Here is a 24,864-nt window from a genome sequence, read left to right on the forward strand (position 1 = left end):
TAGATGGTGGGTAGACTGTATTATCTATTTTAGGACACAATGATAAACGAGCTAACCGCCCACCTGATGGGAAGTGGTAGCCATCGAATATTCACATGGACAACAACATAGACATCACTGAATACACTATGGTTCCCATGGTGACCTTCATGCGTTGCTATTTCTAGTGTTATGTTACCATAGCCTGTAATTTTACTGCCGCCTTATTCCACTGTTTCGATCAATACACAGCCATGTAAACATCAGTTTTATGGCAGAAAAACGGCACGCCCGTGTAGAAGAAATATCAAAGCAGACGACTTTCGTACAAAATCTCTTTTTAGTAATATCATCATCATTCCGTAATGGTCCACTGTTGAACATAAGCCTCCCCTTAGGGGGGTTTTGCCTTGTTTTGTATACCAAACAATATTATGATTATTACAAGTTATTATTAATAATAATTTATTCTTTATTGACCACATAACTAAGTTAATAATATAATCTATCCATTTAGTAGTTTTTGCGTGAAAGAGTAACAAACATATATATATAGGGGTAAATACTAGCTTTATCTCATATCGTCATAGTCGTAGAATACTGACGGATCTTTATATGTAATATTCGTCAGATCCGTCAGTATTGTACGACTGTGACGATATAGTAGGTGTATACCGTAATGTAATGATTGAAGATATCTTACTCATCATCATCATCGTCCTGCCTTTATCCCTATTCTTTAGGGTCAGTATAATATATTATCTTTTCCCATTATTCAAAGTTTTGGCTTTTAGCGTTTGATAAATATCTCGTTCATGAAATGTATAAAACCACAAAATAAACGCTTTATTGGTATTAGTTCTATGAATAGGCGACTATTTTCAATTGGAACATATACAATGCGTGATCTGAGTTGCAAATAATACACTTCAATAGTCAATAGCGGGCAATATAAATGTTTGAACACTTATTTTCGGGTCGTACAAACTCTGTACTGGAACGTATCGATCCATTTATTTTTGGATCGACTTTAATATAGGTTATTAATTTAGTTTACAAAGAGTATATTTTTATATCTTTTTACATATTTACATACCGTGTGATCTCGATACAGAATTGACCATTCCTTCGTTTCCCGTGGGTTCACAAGAGTTGATTAAACGAACACAATGGTCGAGGGATGGACAGCAGTGTCTCTCTTAAAACATCTCCAAAGCCTAACTGCGGTTGTCAATCCGCCTTCCAAATATGGCAACTACTTTTACAAATACTTCAAAAGGGCGTCAGCACACCTGTAAAGCCGTTGGTGTTGTGGGTGACTATGGGCGGCGGTAGTCACTTACCATCAGGTGAGCCGCATGCCCGTTTACCACCTGTGTTGTAAAAAAAAACTAGCAAAACCCCCTAAGAGAGGCTTATGTTTACCAGTGGACAGTTAAAAGCTTACATGACAATGTTGATGCTGATATCTTTACGTCTTTACACGCCATGTGGTCCCGGCATAGAATGGACCACCGCCTCCTTTCCCGTGTGTGTTGTAAGAGGTGATTAAGGGAACTTAATGATCGAGTGACGGTTAGCATCATCTCTCTTAAAACATCACAAATGCCTAAAGGTAGTTGCCAACCCGCCTGCCAAGCGTGGCACTACTGGCAAAATCACCCTTATGAGGGCGGCCTATGTTCAGCAGTGGACACTTAACGGCTGATATCCTGATGATATCTTTATATTTTTGGTGCCCGCGGTTCCACTATACGTAATATCCTTACCAATATTATAAATACCAGAGGGAGACTTTGTACAAAAGTTGATTGCTCGGGTACCTCTGTCCCATTCGTGTTCAACCGTGAAGCAGTTGTGTTTGCATGGCTGTGTTTCGGTTTGAAGGGTGGGATATGGCGTGAATTTACTGGGTACAGAGGAATAACACCTAAGTCCTCAGGAATGGCAACGCATGGGGGGTATCATGGGCGAAACAGTATACTCTGTTATGTCCATGGTACTGCTCATGTCTATAGGCGACGGTTACCACTTTCCATCAGGTGGGCCGTCAGCTTGTTTGCCATTCTATGTTGTATAAAAAAAAAACAATTAGTATTGCCACAATTGAAGTCGGATTTAAAAAAAGAAAACATAATTTTAAATGATGTAAATTCATTTAATTCACCACCTATGACAATGACATTGATATGGGATTCAATAATCGAGAGACTGAATTCGAACCCATAAAGTTTAATAGCATAATTAGACAAATTACTGGATTACAGAGAAGTTTGACAACAATTTGATTGATTGGCAGTAATGTTGTTTTCATATTACACTCTTAATTTAGATAGATTGAATAATTGTCTTGAGATATCAAACTTTCTAGACAGTTCTATGATTAAGTTCATTATACGTACTGTAGTAGTGAACTCTACTTTGCATTCGTTTCAGATTTACTGCAGTTATTTTTAGTTCTATTTATAAAAAAAATATTTTGTATTTATTTTTTATAAGAATTGGAATGGTAATTACTAAACTAATAATATATTTATTTAACTGTATATTTGTTTATGTATTAATGGTTGTAGCACTTCAGCTGGCCGCTAACGAAATGCTTTCTTACTGTACTGGGTTGACTGGAAGAGATCTCTGTCAGAGATAAGTCCATCCTTGCTCACAACATTTATAAATGCATTATACTATATGTAACTTATAAAAAATTACTTTATAAAGGATAAACGTGATTTTTATTTGTAATTATCATCATCATCATCATCTCAGCCATTATCCGTCCACTGCTGGACATGAGCCTCCCCCATAGACTGCCATAAGGAACGGTCCTGTACCACCTGTGTCCACTGACTCCCTGCAATGGGTTGGTCGTTTGAAGTTATAGAGAAGTATTTTATTAGTGTAACGGATACACTCATAAACTACTCTATCGTTTTTAATAATTCTTTCACCTATAGAAAGCTATTTACATGAACAGCAAATAAAATAGGTTGTATTTTACTAAAACCGTGTAAAGACAGAAGAAATAGCTATTTTTATGTCAGATTTATTCGCTCTTTTAGTTCTATTTGAAAATAACCTTCCTTTAACCGACTTTAAAAACAAAGACGTTCTCAATTCAGTCGTATTTTTTTTGTGTTTGCTATTTCATAACTTCGTCAGTTTTCAGCTGATTTAGAAAATTATCCTTCTGTTTGAAAGGTACTTGTACTTACATATTGGTCTTATAAGAAAATTAATTAAAATTGGCTAAGTAGTCTATTTATTACATAAAAATATTTGGTTAGGTTAGAATTGTAATTGATTTTTTATGGGCCATAATTTTTAAATTGTTTTGTTTTGTATTTTTTTTTATTATATGACTTTTAATGACCAATAAGCTAACGGTTGACGGAAAGCGGTAACCGTTGCCTGTAAACATAACATAATTACTTTATGACACCATAACACTCTTTATGTGTTGTAATTTTTGAAGACAGTTGTAGCACGACAGTCGTACCTCAGCATTCATTGCCATATCCCATCAAATCACAACTATAAAAGCACAACTGCTTCACAGCAAAAATACTAGTGAAACGAGGTCCCCATCTACATATGTTCAAATCTACATATAGCTGTGTTTCGGTTTGAAGGGTGGGATATGGCGTGAATTTACTGGATACAGGGGAATAACACCTGAGTCCTCAGGAATGGCAACGCATGGAGGATATCATGGGCGAAACAGTATACTCTGTTGTGTCCATGGTACTGCTCATGTCTATAGGCGACGGTTACCACTTTCCATCAGGTGGACCGTTAGCTTGTTTGCCATTCTAAGTTGTACAAAAAAATCTACATATACTTACGATTTTTGTACAAATACTCTCTCCAATATCGTAATATTTGAAAATTTGGCAATAGAAAATCGTAGATGAAAACCCTAAAGCTATCTCAGTAAGTGGCTGATCTAGATAAAAATCCGAGCAGGACTTTATATTTTCCAATTGCACTTTTACGGTACCCACTGGATGAATCTGGGAGCGTATTATATCTAATCTTCTAATTTTCTAGATATAGTATTCCTTTGAATACGGTAAACTGTATAGCGACTATATATTAAATGCTAATTCTAGTTATAATAACGGACTATCATTATAATTAATTAATTATTTACTAGAGGGAGACTTTGTACAAAAGTCGTTTGCTTGGGCACCTCTGTCACATTCGTGTTTCTACCGTGAAGTAGTTGTTTGCATGGCTGTGTTTCGATTTGAAGGGTAGGATATGGCAGGGAATTTACAGGGTACAAAGGAATAACATCTGGGACCTTAAGAATGAAAACGTGTGGGGAGTAGCATAGGCGAAACAGTATACTCTGTTATGTCCATGGTACTGCTCTCATGTTTATAGGTGACGGTTACCACTTTCCATCACATGGGCCGTCAGCTTGTTTACTATTCTAAGTTGTATAAAAAAGAAATTAGCATCAAGCGTACATTGTGCAAATTAATGTCCTATTGTTTATCTCGTTCTAATGTATAGGTTATTATATTTTCTCTCTTTCCATTGCGAATCTGTATATTTCATAATCTATGGTTAAAACATTCCCTTAAAGCGACTCTAATGATTTCAATTTCACTCAGCATAATATGTTTGTATCAAACACTAAGTACACCCAACAAACAGTTAACCCCAAATCCAACATTGGAAGAGCGAACAAAACAATTCGGGAGTTCACAAATCACGATTAAGCAGCGAAACGGAACGTGATTCGGCAATCTAATTCACTGTCTAATAAGACGAGTCCGCGCGCACATTCTTCAAACGATGGTTAGGAACGGTTCGGTGCGAAACAAGAGACTTAACACCGTTCGAGTGATGGGAGTACTGTGTTTTTACGATGCAATAATGACGATCTGTCCCAATGGGACACGTCCCGTTACGTTTCTCGAAAAATATAGATTGTGTATTGTGGATTTAAAGTGATACAAATTGACAGACAATGAGATAATGGTAAAGTATGAAGTGTTTCGTAATTGATTTCTGTATCATACGTAATTTTTAAATCCCTTTAAGTTCTCCAACTAACACGGAGAGATTGCCAAGTAACGGATTTTTTGGTTTGGACATATCATGCAGAGAAGTGAAAGTCATGTTCTAATGAAGATATTGTATTTTTTTTTATACAACTTAGAATGGCAAACAAGCTGATGGCCCATCTGATGGAAAGTGGTAACCGTTGCCTATGACATGAGCAGTACCATGGACATAACAGAGTATACTGTTTCGCCCATGGTACCCCCATGCGTTGCCATTCCTGAGGACTCAGGTGTTATTCCTCTGTACCCAGTAAATTCACGCCATATTCCACCCTTTAAACTGAAACACAGCCATGCAAACACAACTGCTTCACGGTTGAAACACGAATAGGACAAATGTACCCAAGCAATCGACTTTTGTACAGTCTCCCTCTAGTATTTGTAAGTACAAACATTTGATTGTGAAGGAATGGGATGACTAAAGAAGAGATAAAAGGACTGTACGAAAGAAGATATACGATGATATACATATGATGGCTGATAGGTATCACTGTAAGTTGATAAATTACTTAGATCACGAATAATAATACCTGCAATGCAAAGATGATTAGTTCTCTAATCACGATTACACTCATACTATATAAGTTCCTTAAAATTCTTAATTAAATACACTGCTTAAAGGCTAATGTTGAACTTATTTTTTGATAATAATTAAAATACTTAAGAGGAAAAAATAAATAGGAAATATTCATACTATTAGTGGAAATTTGTGCCAGTTTGCTCCAGCTTCGTACGAGTAGAGAAAAAAATACATACTCTATGATAATAATGTAGCTTTCTAAAGTTATTTTAAACCACTGAGGTGACAAACAAGCATATGGCCCACCTAATGGTGAGCGGTAACTGTAATCTATGAACGCATTAAATACCAGGGGCATTACGCTCGCATTGCTGACCCTAATCAAACCTCTTTACTTCTTTTTTGAAGGACTCCATGCCGTAGCCTTTTGGTAAAACTTTGCCACGGAAAACAAGTGAAAGAATTTTTAAAATAAGTTAAGCAAATTTGAGTTTATTTACTACCAACAAAAAATTTAATATTTACTCTTCACAATTTTAGTTTAGACAATTTAAAAGTATATTATCAAAAGCTTCAGTTCTGATCTCAACGTCACACAATGTGAATAAATAATTAAATGTAAATAAGTAAATTTATGGAAGTGAAAGTCCATACATTTTTTTCATTATATACCCTGTCCCAAAGCGCCTGTCCCGTTTTAATGAAACGAACCGCGCACAACACTACCCGCAGACTCATTTCAGCAAACAAGTGCGAACACCCACTTGCGATGTTTCGTGTTATTTCTGTTTCTTTCTTTTCCTTTGTCGTGTACCTACATTATTTCCTTTTTTTTTACGAGTGTCCAAAGCGGCGTCTATTACTTTAATGTTACATTCACCATTCAGCCGTACACTGTTGCAAAATACATTTTGCTTTGCAAAATATAAATGAATAAAATAGCGACTTTAATTGTGTAACAGTTAATATTCAATAGTACTGGCCGTGTGGTCCTGGCATAGAATAGACTACATCTTCCTATCCTGTGAGTGTCGAAAGAATCGGTTAAGGAAGTTTGAGGGATGGCCAGGGATATGAAGGGACGACACGGCAAACTTTGTTACGATTAGTAGTTACTATTTTTGGGGCAAAATGTATTTTTTTTATACCACTGAGGTGGCAAACAAGCATACGGCCCACCTGATGGTAAGTGGTTACCGTAGCCTATGAACACCTGCAATATCAGAGGCATTACGCGTGCGTTGCCGACCCTGAAGAAACCTCTTTACCCTCCTTTTGAAGAACCCCATGCTGTAGTCTCTTGGGACGACCTCGGCAGGGAGCTCATTCCACAACCTGAGTGTTCGTGGGAGGAAACATCTCTGAAACCGCGCAGTATTCAATTATTTAACTGTGAGCTTAACAAGCACAAAATATAGTTTCTTTTTGCTTTCAAATTACAATCAATATTACACGTCAAGTAAAACTTATTACAGTTAATTCGTGACTAATTTTCAACCAATTTCACAAAGGTATTATTAACTTGAAACTTGGCAGACTCATAAAACTTTAGCTTTCATTAAACCTTCAAAATATCTGAATCTCAACCGTCCGGATGAAATCGGCTACTTCTCGAGAAGCGAAGAACGAAACTAAAAAGTAAAGAGTCTGTGTGCTTTATTAAGATTTTAATGACAGTTTTATTTAACTGGCCATTCGTATTTTAAACTGACTTCCAAAAGAAGAAGGTCGTTTTCAATTCGCTGGAATAACTATAGTAAATTTTAATGGGAGGTAAAAAAAGGCGGCCTTATTGCTAAGCAAACTCTCCGATAACGTTTAGGTAGAGGACATTGAGAAAGAAAAACAAAGAGTAAGTGGCGCACATAGCCACTAATATGTATATACTATAAATAAATAAATAAATACATAAACATACACATATTCAATACCACACATATACAATAGTAGAAAATAAAAGAGAAAGATGGAGATAGAACACAGGAAAGCAGTACTTAAAGAGAGAGAGAGGACTTAACAGAAGCTTTGAAGCTAGAGAGTGTTACACATTGGATATACTGGGAAAGAAAAATAGCGGCCCACAGAAAAATGCAGTGTAGGACGATCCATCACTAGATGGAGTGACGACAAATTCATTGCATTTTTTTAATGGATGATAATGGTATGGTAACCCCGTCTGCGCTATCGGTATACTCAGTGATAGATGACTAATGAGATTGAAAGCAGGTCAAATAGCCTATCCTGACGAATTCAACTAGAATAAGCCACGGTGGTTTTCAGAGGGGACCACGTGGAGGTCGATCTGACAGGGTATATTGCTAGTAATGGGGCTATTTGACCCCATTACTAACAATCCCTTTCTCCCCGATGCATGTGGGTTAGGATCGTCCCTTAAAGCAGTCTATGAGGGTTTCATTTCGATTGTTTATTTAAAACATGCGAAAGTTTAAAATTACCTATGGGGGAAGCCTGTGTTCAGCAGTGAACAGATAATGGCTGATATGATGATGATGATGATGATGATGATGATGATGATGATGAAAGTTTTGTAGAGGTCTTTGAATGTTTGTTATTTAATCATGCATAAATGGTCGAACGGATTTGATTTAAATTTGCTAAAAGGCTAGGTCATATCTTAATACATAGGATATTTTATATTAAACTGAATTTCGCGTGTAAAACCATGGAGAATAGCTAGTAAATATGATAAAATAAACATTTCTAAATCAACAGTCGCATGAAAATGATATAAGCTAATGATATTCATATAAAAGTGCCCTCAGGAACCGAGATCCTATGGAAATTTAGCAAATGGCTATTCCATATAGGGTCGGCGTAGACTCTCTCATGCATAACCGAATCCTTTTTGTCCACTAAGTAGTACAATATTCATATATTTCTGCTGTGACATTTACATAATATCTATGTATTCGTATAAAAGTGGACAAGTGTGTGTCGGATGTGTATTTATGGGGACTCCATACATATAAAGTCAAGATTTAGATGCTCAATAGTTTTTGTCAAAATAACATTCTATTTTATGTTTTTTTTAGATCAATAATTGTTTTTTTTTTAGTCCAATTCCAATTAAAATCAGATGTATTCAAATATATTTGTTTACAAGCATTTTTAAATCGTTATTTTTTTGTAAATGTTAAATTATGTTAAATCTTTGTTAAGTTGTATAAAAAAAAATTATTCAGCCAACTTTAAAAGTTCTTTCACTTATAGAAAGCTGCGTTATCAGGGAGTAACACAGGCTATATATTGTCTTCGTAAATTTTATCTACCCATACGAATCTGGGATTGATTGTTAGTGTATATATATATATATATATATATATACTACACAATAGGTATTTTATTAAATAAATCATGTCACAAATCTATTACTACATATAGTAATAGATTTATATATATATATATATATATATATATATATATATATATATATATATATATATATATATATATATATATATATATATTAACCGTTAATGAGTTAAAAGATAACAAATTTATTTTCACATAATATAATTAAGGATTAATGATAGCAATGGGGACCAACCTCCCTATTACTAACAATCCCTTCCCCCCGATTAATGTATATTTATCATCGTATCAGCTTTAACTGTCTACGTTTGAGAGGTTTTACTAGTAGTAGCTATGCTTTTTAAAGGGCTGTTGTCCATCCCTTGTTTGTTTTATTTACTGTTAAAGGTATCTTCGTTTAAATTTTTTAATATTTTTGACCAGTTTTTTGTTTAAATGGGTGAAAATGGTATGGTAACCCCGCCTGCGCTAACGGGATACGCTCGCGGAGCACCAGTGAATGGTGATAGATGAGAATGAAAACAGGCGAGTTAGCCCATCATGATGAATTCATCAGGAATTAACCATGATAGTTTCCAGGGGGAACCGCGAGGAGGTCGACCTGGTTGGGTATATTGCTAGCAATGGGATTCTCAGTCTCCATTACTAACAATCCCTTTCCCCCTATTTATGACCAGTTACTGGCGTCCGATTGTACTGAAGTTTGGTATACTTATGCGTAATATTATTTTTATTATTTCAGCCAACTGTCCACTGCTGGACATAAGCCTTCCCCATAAAGGTTGCCAGTAATTGCAACGCTTGGCAGGCAGGTTGGCAACCGCAGTTAGGCTTTAATGATATTTTAAGAGTAGCGCTGCTGTCCATCTCTCGCCCTCTCTTAGTCGCCTCTCACGACACCCACGGGAAAGGAAGGCCCATTCTATACCGAGGCATACACGGCGGGCACTTATAACCTTGTGTACCTATAAAAGATTGTTTTAGAAAATGTTTTTAAACAGATTTGTATTTACTGTTCTCATTCAAACCTTTTTTTTTTAACGTCTGGAAAATGCTTTATGCAGACCCATACACCTTGTGGGAGGTGAATGGGTACTGTGGGAATCCCCCCGTAAAGTGGGGGTGTACCCACCAAAAACCAGACGATATACCCTCGAGGTGTCATATGTCGGAGACATGGGTTCGCTTTCGCACTCACCACACCTCCGACGGCAGCGACCCGCCCCCTGATGGTAAGAGCAGGTCTCCTCTCTCAAGATAGGATGGATGGCGTGCTCACCCTACCACTCGGGGGATGCGCTGGTATATTAGCACATCCCCCAGGAGTTCTCATTCAAACCTAGTAAATGAAATTAAATACGTCTATTGTTGTGTACATATGTACATCTATTGTTTGAAATAACTCGACGCGTATAAAAACCTGCCGTGGCGGTAGACAGGTCTATCGGTTGGGATTTTTGCTCGATGATTTTTAAATTTACTCCATCTGGCCCGTGTTTTTCCATAGCGGCGTCGGATAAAATATAAATTACATTTTCATATCCCCTCCACTGTTTTAATAAAGAACAACGGTGCAGAATAATTTGAATATCATGACGTGGTTTGCTTTCAATACCTTTTATGTTTGCGCGTACAATTTTATTTTTTATAGTTATACATTATGTTGATTTCAAGCGTGTGATTGTCGAAGCTTTGTTTGTTTAATTGAAAACGGTGAACAAACTGACGGTCCGTATATGTAGATGGGAAATGGTAACCGTTGCTTGTACAGAGTTGGACAGTATTTTTTTTTATACAACTTAGAATGGCAAACAAGCTGATGGCCCACCTGATGGAAAGTGGTAACCGTCGCCTATAGACATGAGCAGTAGCATGGACATAACAGAGTATAATGTTTCGCCCATGATACTCCCCATGCGTTGCCATTTCACAATTCATACCATTTTCCACAATCAATCAATACATATAATAAAATCGTAACTGATCACTGTCTGTACATGGAAGATATATAAGAAAAACTTTTATTTATTTTATTTTTTTACAACACAAGGGGCAAACGAGCATGCGGCTCACCTGATGGTAAGTGACTACCGCCGCCCATGATCACTCACAACACCAGCGGCATTGCAGGTGTGCTGCCGGCCTTTTAAAAAGAAATATGCTCTTTTCTTGAAGATTATGATGTCGTATCCGTTCGGAAATACTACTGCTGGAAGTTGATTCCAAAGAGTGGTTGTGCGTGGGGGAAATTACCTTGAAAAACGCACGGTGGAGGACCGCCACTCGTCCAGATGGTTGGGATGAAATTTTAGTTTATAGCGGTTTTATAGGGGGGCTTTATGAACGCAATAGAAACCAAAAAAATGATTTTTGGAATTATAGTCTGTTTGTCTCTACATTTGTGCACGCTAATCTCAGAAACGGCTTATTCGATTTGAATGCAGTTTTCACTTACGCATTGCAGTTTGCTCCACTTAACATTTAGTGTATCTTTTATTTCAATCGGTTCATATATAAAAAAAGTTCCATTAATCTAAGTAATCACATATAAAATGCTATAAAATAACCGATCAGTTGAATTGGCTGAAACTTTATGAAGGTATTTTTTTTTGATGGCTGAAAATGGTATGGTAGCCCCGCCTGCGCTCACGGGATACGCTGGCGGAGCACCAGTGATAGGTGATAGATGAGAATGAAAACAGGCCAGTTAGCCCATCATGATGAATTCATCAGGAATTAACCATGATAGTTTCCAGGAGGAACCGAGAGGAGGTCGACCTGGTTGGGTATATTGCTAGCAATGGGATTCTCAGTCTCCATTACTAACAATCCCTTTCCCCCCTTTATGTATTAGATATGTAATCATTGTCATTTAAGTATATAATACAATATAAGACCGGATTCACGAAGGGTTCCAATGGGAATGACATAGTTAGAAGTGGGTATGCTTGTTTACCATCTCAGTGGTATAAATAAAAGTCAATCTGATCGGGTATTTATTTATTTTTATTACACTTACACTACAGGTAATTACAATTTTTAGTAAATGTCAAGTTATTTACAATAATTAATAGTAATAATTGATTGCATTACTAGTAATTGCTTATCCCTACCTCTAGTAATGATGCCAGTTTATAGTCCACGATTATGCATGATTACAATTTTGCATTGAAAAATAATTTTACAAGCATATTACCATTTTCTGTTTAGTTATAAAACATAAAAGTCATGTGGATACTGACCGCCGTTTGCCATTGGTTTAAGAGACCGTTTGATATAATACAGATAAAATATCGGCGTAATATTTCTGTGTTCGTATTCTTCGGTCGAGTTAATGTAATAGCGTTACGGATAGAGCATTTGTTGTTCGGGAAATTTGATATGCCAACTCGGTTCGGGGTTAATGCTGCATCTGACAGATCCAATCTATAATAACTTATTTTCAAACTTTACCATTTAACTAATTTTGCGTTTGCAGCGATTTCGAATACGTTTTTAATTGTATGAAAGAAAAAAAAATAGAAGAAAAAGAAAGGCATATTTTTATTCAAGTAAACTTAGTTTTAAACATTTTTGTATAGTCATTTTTTTATTATCGCCCATTCGGAACGCAATTTTACTTTAGAATATAGTGTTTTTTTTTTATACAACTTAGAATGGCAAACAAGCTGACAGCCCACCTGATAGAAAGTGATAACTGTCGCCTATAGACAAGAGCAGTGCCATACATATAACAGAGTATACTGTTTCGCCATGATACTTCCCATGCGTTGCCATTCCTGAGGACTCATGTGTTCACCCTGTAAATTCACACCATATCCCACCCTTCAAACCGAAACACAGCCATGCAAACACAACTGCTTCACGGTAAAAACACGAATAAAACGGAGGTACCTAAGCAATCGACTTTTGTACAAAGTCTCCCTCTGGTATTTAATATATTCTGTACTTAATGCCGCATATATATCATATATATACAGATCAATCAATTATATTTATGATATATGTATATATGCAATCACAAATCACGTGTTGTAAATCTTTGTGCATAAGTGAATAAACCGATTTCAGTATAATGTACATACACAGAAGAGAAAATATGAAAGCGTGACACGCCGTGACGCTTGCTTCCTGAAAGGAGCTTTTAGTGGTGAAATGAATTGAAAAAGGCATGAATAGAAACCTCGGAAATCTCGGGGAAAATACATTTTTCTATTTCCATGACTTAGCTTGGTGGCAGGTATAGACTGTATGTGTCTGGTACGAACTCAATGTTTTTATGCATTCGTGTTACCTGCTTTCATTTGAGATTGCATACTTTTCTGTAAATAGAATGTAGATGTGGCTAGTCAGTCACAAATCGGTCGGTGTGACAGAGACACAAATAGGTCGAGGTGACAAAGTCACGAATAGGTCGATGTGACAAAATCACAAATGACGGTATGACAAAGTCACAAATGAATGGAGATATTCTAATTTAATTAACATTAAGTATCTTTTAGGTGTATATAAATCTAATAACATCCCATTTCCTAAAGATATGAATAGAAATCTTGAAAATCTCTGAAAATTACATTTTTCTGTTTCCTTGATTTAGTTTGTGGCATGTATATTTCAAACTAAATTCCTTCCTTATTAATAAAAATTAAAATCTATAAAGCTATTTTATCTATGGTTTAATTACTGTATTTCAAATTGAGAAAGTAGTGCTAAAGCAGAAAACAAAGTATTTTAATATTACATCTATCTATCTATCCTATTTAAGAGCTGCGCTCTTGTCGGTGGAGCTCTTGCCACTCACTACGATTTTCAGCGAGTCTCTTCACCTCTTGATACGACACGGCACCAACTCCTTCCTTGATCTGCCTGATGTAACTATGTCTCGGTCTCCCTCTTCCCTTATTGTCGACGTAATATTGATATTTTAGGTATATATATATATATATATATATACTGCATACTTATAATCGACGTGTCAAATGAGAATTAAGTCGATATGACAGAGTCATAAATAAGTGAATTAAATGAACATAGTTACAAGAATTCAAGTTACAGAATTTATATACGAGTAGTTTATCCATTATAAACAATCAGATCTTTTCTCTTTATGATGTCAACCTCTTAGTTCAGGCACTCTGTCTTTATTATGCAACAATTGTAAAAGAAAAATTTACCTATCTACTTACTTCTTATTACATCAATAAATTTATTAGATACTAGAGATCCGACCCAGCTTCACACGAGTAGACAGAATTTTCATTAATCAATATATATATATATAATAAAAAAAGTTGCAGCCAATTCAACTGATCTGTTATTTTATAGCACTTTATATGTGATTGTTTAGAATGATATATTTTTTTTATTTATGAACTGATTGAAATAAAACATACACTAAATGTTAAGTGGAATAAACCGCAACGCACTAGTGAAAATTAGCGTGCACAAACGTATAGACAAACATACAAAAATTCCAAAAAATAATTGTTTTAGGTTCTATTGCGTTCATGAAGCCACCCTATAATAGTTTTTCTTATATATTTTCCATGTACAGACAGCGACCAGTTACCATTTTATTATATATATTGATTTATAAATCAACTCAATATATTTTTTTAGACGGTAACAAGATATTATACAGTGCTACCTACCTATAAGAGTAACTAGTTAGATAAGGTTTTTATCCAGGGATTTCGTACAAGTAGCTTTGATGTAATTTTTAAATATACAAGCTTATTTCCCCAGAGTCTGACGTTAAATATTAACAAGAGAAATCAAGTGTACTTTTTTATCATTTGATTTATCGCAGGTAAATCCACCTACACCTTATTTTATGTGAAACGCGCCTTTGATCTAGCGTAGATTTAATCATTTATCTGTACCGTATAACTATATTTTTTTTATACAACTTAGAATGGCAAACAAGCTAACGACCCACCTGATGGAAGGTGGTAACCGTCACCTATAGACATGAACAGTACCATAGACATAACAGAGTATATTGTTTCGCCTATGATACTCCCCATGCGTTGTCATTCCTGAGGATTTAGGTGTTATTCCTCTGTACCCTGTAAATTCACTGCCATATCCCACCCTTCAAACTGAAACACAGCCATTCAAACAACTGCTTCACGGTAGAAACACGAATGGGACAGAGGTGCTCAAGCAAACGACTTTTGTACAAAGTCTCCCTCTGGTAAAGTTGCCTTATATAGACACTTCTTATATATAAAATTTCTGTATTCTCTGTTGTATTTATATGTAATTTATACTCTATTCTGTCTACAAAGAAAAATAATTTACCCTAGTTGTTTCGACCAGGTTTTTTCTTGGGGTGAAAATGGAATGGTAACGCCGCCTGCGCTAACGGGATACGCTGGCGGAGCACCAGTGATCGATGAGAATGAAAACAGGCCAGTTAGCCCATCATGATAAATTCATCAGAAATTAATCATGATAGTTTAATTGGATTGCTAGTCCTCATTACTGACAATCTTTTCTCCCCCTATGTGTGATCCCAATATAGAATGGGTCACCTCTTTCTTTCCTATGAGTGTCGTTAGAGGCGACTAAGGTAACTTAACGTTAGAGGAATGGGAAGCAGTGTTCCTTTTAAACTTACTTTTAAACTTTGAGTTAGTTACTTAGTTATAAATAAAAATAAAATTATACTAAGTTGTATAAAAAAAAAACTTATACTAACTGTCACCAAAGCCTAACTGCGGTTGCCAACCTGCATGCTTAGTGTAGTAACTACTGGAAAAATCCGCCAAGGGCAAGGCTTATGTTCAGCAGTGGCTAGTTAATGCCTGTAATAATAATAATAATAATAATAATTCTTTATTATCAGGTACTTAGCCCATAGAGGTACAATTGTATTACAACGTGCACGGATAACATATAAAAATATAACAATCAAAAAACACAAAAAGAAAAACATAAAAATTAAAATATGTAGAAAATTTATAATTTATAAAAAGTAAAAGTAAATAATATAGCAAGAAGCAAGAGAACATTATTTAATGTTCCTGTCTTGGTGCACGGACAACCAATACTTTTGAATGGGACTGTTCAGACACTGGGACAATGTGCTGAGGATTTCATTCTTTGAATTCCGAATGTGAGCCCAGAAATTTGCTACACGATTTCTTATTATAGGCTGCAGTTCTGGTTGAATTAATCTTTCGAGTATCTTACCAATAATTGTACCTAATGATATGGGTCTATAATTGTTAATATTCGAAGGGTCACTAGTTTTATGTTTCTGAATAGGTAGCACTACAGTTTTCATTAGATTCTTAGGCAAATAGGCCGAGTTAATACAAATATTAAATAAGTCAGACAATACATGAAAAATAATTTCACCCGCATGTGCAATGTGCTCCACACTCAGCCCGTCAAATCCTGGAGATTTACCACGTTTCATTGCCCGAACTACTCGAGCAACATCGTCTGAACTAAAATAAAAAAATTCATTGTCTACATTTTCGTTAACCGTACGCGGGCACACCGCAGCACGACATGAACTAGGTTTCACAAGGAAATGGCGCGAAAATAAGTCAGCAATCGATTTGTGATTGTATTCACCCTGTATACTAGCCGGTATACTTGATCCATAATCAAGCCGTCTCGTGCTTCTCCAAAATTTGCCAAAGTTTTTATTCGCTTGGTGCAAGGCTAATATATTCATTTTAATTTGATCCTCATTATTCTGGCACCACCTCAACTTGTTTTTAAAAGCCTTACGAGTATCAACCATATTTTTATAAATATCGCCCGTCACCGGTCTACCATCTAGCACCCAACAGTCAAAATGAATTTTGGCTGTTTGATGTAAACGTTTTACGTGGTAGTTCCAACCCAATATATGTTTGTTCTTTTTCCGTGCACCTCGACTTACATACTTTATTGCACCATCCTGTAGAATTTGTACTATATTATTATAATAATTGTCCAATAAAAATAAATGCTTTTTGCAAAAGTGATTATTACAACAGTTGACACATTGACTACACAATTTAAAATTTTGCAATCTATCATAACAATAGTCAGAGTATAAATGTATTTGCTCAACATTCCTTTCCCCCAGCGAACACCACACAACACATCATCTGTATTATCAATTATTATTTTCTTAGCGACAGTACTGAGTTCACACAAAATTATTAGCGGGAGATGGTCCGACCAGTACACACCGTAGTCCACACGAGCCGCCGAGACAGTTTCACGAGCAGCAGCTGTCACCACACAATGGTCCAACCAGCGCCTTGTACCACATCCATCGTTCATATGAGTATAAGTACTATCCTCTAACAACTCTCGATCAACACACACTAGTGACTGTTCTGAGCAGAATGACAGTAGCTCGTTACCAAACCTAGATACAGGATGTGCATTGTAGTCTCCAAGCACGTAAATAGCCTCCGTTTCTGCGTCATTTATTATCGCCTGTACACTTCCCAAACAGTTAGTAAATTCTAGCAAATTCTCTTCCCTTCCCTCATCATATGGTAGATAAACACATATCACGGCAATACTATGCCCATCGACATTAATTTGCACAGCAGCCAGTCTGTCACTAGGGCACTCTATAACAGACACTTTCGAGAAAACAGACTTACGCCACATCAGTGCAACACCTCCATAGGGTCGGCCTTTCAATAACCCAACGGATGTATCCACAGACGACTTTGCAAAACATCCAAAGTCCCTGTCAATCTCATTCACAAAATTAAGATCATGAGGAAGCAACCATGTTTCCTGCAACGCTAGGATATCAACCCTCTTACACAAATCTCTAATCTGATTAACAGATCTCTTTATCGATCTACAATTAAAAGTAGCCATGGATATAGATATCTTGTTAGATTTATCCATAAAGTGTGTTATTAGAAGCGGTACGAATCACTCGTTCTCGATAACGTCGAAATACCAATCCTACTGGCCAGAAACTAGAATTTAGGAAGGTATTTATTTTATTACTTGATATTTTAACCTTAAAAGAATTAAATGACGTCTCTCGGTTTTGTTTGAGTAGCTCAACATTAAAGCATTCTTCCCCCATATCCTGAATATGAGCCCTTATATTTGACTTCGTAACAGTTTTTGATGCCCTTGAAATATAAATCGAACACTGTGATTCAGCTACTTGAATTTTAGCCGTATTTTCTAAAGTACCACGCATATTAATAAGTTTTTGTTTACGTTTTTTATATTTAACAACAGTGAATTGCTCACTATTGTTGTTCTCAAGAGTCTCATTAGATGTAGGTATTACTATATTTTTCGACATTAACTGCGCAACCACTCCACACTTCCCAGTCACTGCACTTGCAGGCGATATTGTACCATGTATGCGGTGCCGCTTACGAGCGCTTTTCGTTTGACTCGACAGTGTCCGGTGAACAATATCACGATAGGTCGGTGTATGAACGGTGTCGGTCACGTCCAGCGTGCCGCCGTGCACCGGCGACGGCACAACGACAGGCGGTAGCGGGCGAAGCTCTGCATTAATACTCCTATTTCTCGTCGGAGTCGTCGGGCTACTATTTATCCTTGTGTCTTTATCTTGCTTATTTATCGTCATTGATAAGTGTAATTCAGTTAACTCGGAGCTAACTTTCGTCTGAAATTCATTTAATTCTGTTCGCATCATAGACATATCTTTCAATAGACGAGTCACATCTACATAGTCAAAGGTTACAGACGGTAGGCGACTTAGGTCACGCGCAACGAAAATTGGTTGTTTGTCTGGATCCACTTCTTTAAGCACTGTAATGATATCTTTCACATTTTTCTTCTTCTTGTCGTCGCCCTTTCTGTGAATGTTCCTGGATCCATTTCCACACGCACAATACAATACATTTTTCCCCGTTTCAATTTCAGAATCTGAATAATTCGAAGCACATATTTGCATGATACTAAGTTCATCCAAAATGTCTATTTTGTTTTGAATAAATACTAAAAGTTCATTAATTATTATATTATCCGCCATCTCTTAATAATTTAGACCGCGCACTCGTACATTATAAAATGCTATTATTCCGCGTATACAAACAATACGTCTACCTTACTACGAAACGTCTAGCGAACTCCGTGTAATGGCGATGACGATTGTAAAAAGGAAAGATTTGATTTTTTGCTTTGTAATGGATAAATAAAATATATGTATTTTAAAATGGTTTTAAAAATTCTTTCATCTATAGAAAGCTATACTATCAACGAGTATTGTGCACTTTTCTAATATTTTGAATTATGTCTAATTATATTTTTTTTTTTGTTTCAGGTAATATATACGTATTGAATCCTCTTAAGACAGATTTAAAAAGATGCGTGGATCCTTACAATGTAGGTTCGTATACCATTAAAAAAAGAATATTTTTACTTAATAAAGGAAATTTATGGGTATTATTAAAATGCTTACATCAAGAGAGGCGTTGACTAAAAATAAATTTGACAAGAAGGTATTGTGCTAACGATTTTATTTTTAAGCTACTTTAAAAAGAATTTATTAGTCTTCAGGAATGGTAACGTAGGAAGGATATAATGCGCGACACAGTATACTCTGTGTTGTGAGTCGTCGAATATAGAAAGTGATAATTAGAAAGAAAAGATTGATTCAGAGAAAATTGTATATTTTTATTAGATAATGAAGGTAGAAGAAGAGAAAATGTAACACTTCGTCTACTCTCTGTTATGTTGTTTTTTTCTGTTATGATTATACTCCATCTCGCACAGTCTTCAGCCTCTCGCAGGGCAGCTGCAAATGACAGTCCCGTAACGGCGTGTACTTGGTCCGATCATCGACTAAAAGGCAGCTGCAATTGACGGGCCGGCGACGGCGGTTACTTGGTCCGACCATCGGCTAAGTGATCGTCCGCGTGGTCTTTCCCCCACTATCTTGCCCACAACTATTAGCTTGTCCAGATTGTTGGACTGTCGATGAGCAATAAGACCGAAGTACCCGAGAATCCTCTGATAGCTGACTGTCTGCCATTCGAAGATGTTTAAAAAAGGAGGAATCTCTCAATTTGTCTATATTTTTTATGACTATGTTATGTAGCTACGTTGACGTTAGACCGCAATCAAAGTCGGGCGGCTAGTAGCGGAAGAACTACATTGTGAGACTTGGTACTTTTTTAAATTTTATGTTTTTGATGGAAATTATTTTACAGAAGATTTATGTGTACAAACTGTAATTGTAGGAAGTAAGGGCGGATCGTATAGCTAGTATAGCAACGTAATGTAGTGTAGCTATTGTAACTAAATATAATATTAATTTGTTCGAGGAATCGCGCCCGGAACGTTGCTAAGTGAAAATTGCTTGGCTAATGTGGCGGACCCATGAAAGGTGGGCTCTTTTAATAAAACCTTATTACGCGCATTAAGGGAGCAGTTCACTTTACTGAGAAATAGAAGGAGCGAACTACCGATAGAGTGTTCAACGAATTGTCATTTAGAAATACGAGTATTTTTTTTTTAATAGGTGAAAATGGTAACCCCGCCTGCGCTAACGGGATACGCTGGCGGAGCACCAGTGAAGGGTGATAGATGGGAATGAAAACAGGCCAGTTAGCCCATCATGATGAATTCATCAGGAATTAACCATAATAGTTTCCAGAGGGAACCGCGAGGAGGTCGACCCGGTTGGGTATATTGCTTCAACTATTGCTAACAATCCCTTTCCCCCCTATACTAGTAATATTATATTTTTTTTATACCACTGAGGTGGCAAACAAGCATACGGCCCACCTGATGGTAAGCGGTTACCGTAGCCTATGAACGCCTGCAATACCAGAGGTATTACGCGCGCGTTGCCGACCCTGAAGAAACCTCTTTACCCCCTTTTGAAGAACCCCATGCTGTAGTCTCTCGGGAAAACCTCGGCAGGGAGCTCATTCCATAACCTGAGTGTTCGTGGGAGAAAGCATCTCTGAAACCGCGTTGTACGCGACCATTTAGGCTGTGTGCATATTTTATCTAAATCTAGCGACCCGCCCCGGTTTCGCACGGGTGCACATTACATCACATCACATTAGAAACATCTAAATTTGTCAGTGTTTCTCTGCAATATTATGCATGTATTATTACCTTCCTCTTGAATCGCTCTATCTACTAAAAAAAAGCTTCAAAATCCGTTGCGTAGTTTTAAAGATTTAAGCATATATAGAGACGGACAGACAGCGACAGCGGCTTTGTTTTATACTATGTAGTGATGGAAATACAGGCTTGGCCTAGTTTATGCACGAGTAGTTTTTTATTTTTAATATTAATCTTAATATTTGAGGCAGCACATTGCATAACTAGATGTTGCCCGCGGTTTCGTTCACGTGTATATGTAAGTAAATGCCTGAGTAGTCTCTTATTTTCAAAGTAAGAAGTGGCATATAGTATTATAGTTATAAAAAAGTATCATTATCTTGCGGAAGTCCATGTTACTGGTTATTTCATTCGAATTACTCGTATTTTGTTTAATTCCGCTACCATTAGTATGTGTGTGAATGCCAACACTCGAAGATCGACCACCAACATTACGACCAGAAGTTCTCTAACCTTCCATACTAACTAGTATCATCCCCTACTGCCATTTCGTCCACGTACGTTTTGCTACACGTATTTGACTTCTAAACGAGGTAGCTTCAGGCAAATTATTAGATCGCTGTTTCGAGTTTAATGGGTATTTGACATTTGAACTGCTAATAATAATAATAACAAAAGTAGGGTTAGTTTGCCATCTCCTCTCCTTAAAAGGGGAGATATGAATTTTGTAAAAATTTTAAAAATAATAACACAAAATTATATCATCAATCTATATAATACCTTAAACGTATACTATAATAGGTATAAGTTTGTATAACTAAGACGGACTACTTTCAGAGCTATTGTATTAGACACCCTCGAAGCTAATAAAATTGGGAGAAGCGAGTGGAAATCAATAGGCCCTCCACACGAAGATACCTCTCAGTATCCACCGCCGTGCCAGCAACTAGCCACGCTTTTTTCTTAAAACCGTAAAGTTCAATTTCCAATAACATTCGATCATCGATATCCTTCGGATTTATAAAAATTGTCACCGTACTTACTTTGTCTTTTTAAATGAATTGCGACTTTGTAATCGTACGGGAAGGTGTAGAATTGATTGACGAACTCTGTGTATAGGTCATTTGATATCCAAAGGCCAGTTTTCTTGAGTCAGGTACCTATTCTTTTAGCGAAGGTTTGTCAAGGACGTTCCTACGTAAAAGATAAAAAAAAAGTTTAATAAAGGTGGGGTCATGTAGTACTTTGTACAGTATATTTAGATAGATAGATATTTTTCAGTGTTTCCTTTAAGAGAGTACAATAGTAAACTTATTATAGATACAAACAATAACAAGAAATGATCACAGTGAGAAAACAAAAGGAGGTCTTATCGCTAAAAGCGATCTCTTCCAGGCAACTTGGATGGAGAGGAGTAATTATAAACAGTTTGATGGAAGGCACTCAATTTTTTGATCACATGTTCTTAATCCGATTACATTTTTTTTTATGTTTGTTACTTCATAACTTCATCAATTGTAAATTGAAATGAATTTTTTTTTTATCTGAAAGAATATACTTACAGATTTCTCCCATAGAAATTTTAATAAAATCTGTTCATTAGTTTTTTATTAAAAAATATAATACAGATATATCTATATACTCGTATAATGGAAATTTTGTGAACTTATTGTGTTGTGTTATTGTTTACGACAATTGTTTCGACTTCAGCCGCAAGTTTTCTTCAGGGGGCATACGGCGCTTTGCGTCACAGTGTTTCAGCTTGCACATGACAAAAATAAAAATTTGTTTAGAATATTATATACAACCCGCCATACACTAAAATTTCATCCCAACCACCTGGACTAGTGGCGGTCCTCCACCGTGTGTTTTTCAAGGAACTTTCTCCCACGCACAACCACTCTTTGGAATCAACTTCCAGCAGCAGTATTTCCGAACCGATACGACAACATAATCTTCAAGAAAAGAGCATATTCCTTTTTAAAAGGCCGGCAGCACACCTGCAATGCCGTAGGTGTTGCGGGTGACCATGGGCGGCGGTAGTCACTTACCATCAGGTGAGCCGCATGATAGTTTGCCCCCTGTGTTGTAAAAAAAAAAAAATACTAGCGACATGCCTCGGCTTCGCACGGGTGCACATTACATCACATAACATTTGAAACCTCTAAAATTATCTGTGTTTCTCTACAATTTTATGAATATGTTATACATATAAACATTCCTCTTGAATCACTCTATTAAAAAAAACCGCTTCAAAATCCGTTGCGTAGTTTTAAAGATTTAAGCATACATAGGGACGGACAGACAGCGACAGCGACTTTATTTTATACTATGTAGTGATATGTGGTTCCGGGATAGAATAGGCCACCCCTTCCTTTCCCGTGGATGTCGTAAGAGGCGACTAAGGGAGGGCGAGGGGTGGGCAGCAGCGCTACTCTTAAAATATCTCCAAATTCTAACTGCGGTTGCCAATCCGCCTGTCAAGCGTGGCAACTACTGGCAAAACCCCCCAGATAGGGGGAGGCTTATGTTCAGCAGTGAATAGTTAAAGACTGATATGATGATGATGATGATGATGATTTGACCCCAGAATATTTGTGTTCAGAGGTTTAGGACCTAATGTGATTTTTATTTGAGTTAAATCTTTTTGATAGTATTTTTTTAATTACGTGTAATGTTTCTTTTTATATGTGTTATTGTACTGATGCTTTCTTGGGTGAGCGTATTGTGAGACTGTAGAGCTCATCCAGTTTATGAAATAAATAAATTATTCACCAGAGGGAGGCTTTGTACAAAAGTTGTTTGCTTGGCCACCTCTGTCCCATTCGTGTTTCTACCGTGAAGCAGTTGTGTTTGTTGGTTTGATATGGCGTGAATTTACAGGGTACAGAGGAATAACACCTGAGTCATCAGGAATGGCAACGCATTGGGGAGTATTATGGACGCAACAGTACACTCTGTTATGTCCGTAGTACTGGTCATGTCTACAGGCGACGGTTACCACTTTCCATCAGGTGGGACGTCAGCTTGTTTGCCATTCTAAGTTGTATAAAAAGTACAAAACTAATACAAAAGTACAGAGGAATAATACCTGAGTCATCAGGAATGGTAACGAACGGGGTGAGGGGGGTATCATGGGCGAAACAGTATACTTTGTTATGTCCATGGTACTGCTCATGTCTATTGGCGACGGTTACCACTTTTCATCCATTATTATTAATTAAAAAAGGTAGCTAAAAGAAATATTCCTTGCTACATTAGAATAGAAGATTATGAATATTCGAAATGTTTAAAACCACAATGTAAGCTCACTCAATAATAGAACATTGTAGAGAGGGGCTCGCATTTTTATTGGAAAACTTTCTTACTTGAGCGGTTTCTATGTGGGCTATACGATTAGATAAAAATTGTCTATAGTCATCTTCGTAATATTAAAACTTTTGTCTATTGCAGTGTTTTTCAACCTTTTTCATGACGCGACCCCCTTATTATGTAAAAATATTTTGCGACCACCTTAGTATGTAGGGGGAAAGGGATTGTTAATAAATGGAGACTGAGAATCCCATTGCTAGCAATATACCCAACTAGGTCGACCTGCTCGCGGTTCCCGTAGAAACTATCATGGTTAATTCCTGATGAATTCGTCATAATGGGCTAACTGGCCTGTTTTCATTCTCATCTATCACCCTTCACTGGTGCTCCGCCAGCGTATTCCGTTAGCGCAGGCGGGGTTACCATACCATACCATAATTTTTACCCATCAAAAAAAAAACTTAATATGTAAAAATATCTTGCGATCCCCTACCTTCCACGGTTTCGAATGTGTATGAATTTTATTATAGTACAGTTATGAAATCCGTACAGTTGTATTTATATTCACAGTTAGGTATCGATAAAATAAAATAAATAATACATAAT

At 36.5% G+C, this 24,864-nt stretch overlaps 2 protein-coding genes across 7 annotated transcripts in view; one reads left to right on the top strand and one right to left on the bottom strand.

Moving 5' to 3' along the window:
- The window catches only part of LOC113510427 (protein madd-4), a 496,544-nt gene that overhangs the window by 78,707 nt on the left and 392,973 nt on the right, over window positions 1-24,864 (top strand). The gene's annotated exons all lie outside the window — the stretch shown is intronic.
- On the bottom strand, window positions 17,777-18,823 carry LOC128202289 (uncharacterized). Its single transcript, XM_052902052.1, has one exon. The coding sequence runs from the start codon at window positions 18,821-18,823 to the stop codon at window positions 17,777-17,779; it is 1,047 nt and encodes a 348-aa protein (XP_052758012.1).

Source organism: Galleria mellonella, unplaced genomic scaffold (assembly GCF_026898425.1).
Source record: "Galleria mellonella isolate WM207_F2 unplaced genomic scaffold, CSIRO_AGI_GalMel_v1 utg87, whole genome shotgun sequence".
NCBI classification, from domain to species: Eukaryota; Metazoa; Arthropoda; class Insecta; order Lepidoptera; family Pyralidae; genus Galleria; species Galleria mellonella.

Coding starts and splice junctions, on each gene's coding strand:
- LOC128202289 (XM_052902052.1), bottom strand. CDS start 18,823: ATGCAAATATGTGCTTCGAATTATTCAGATTCTGAAATTGAAACGGGG.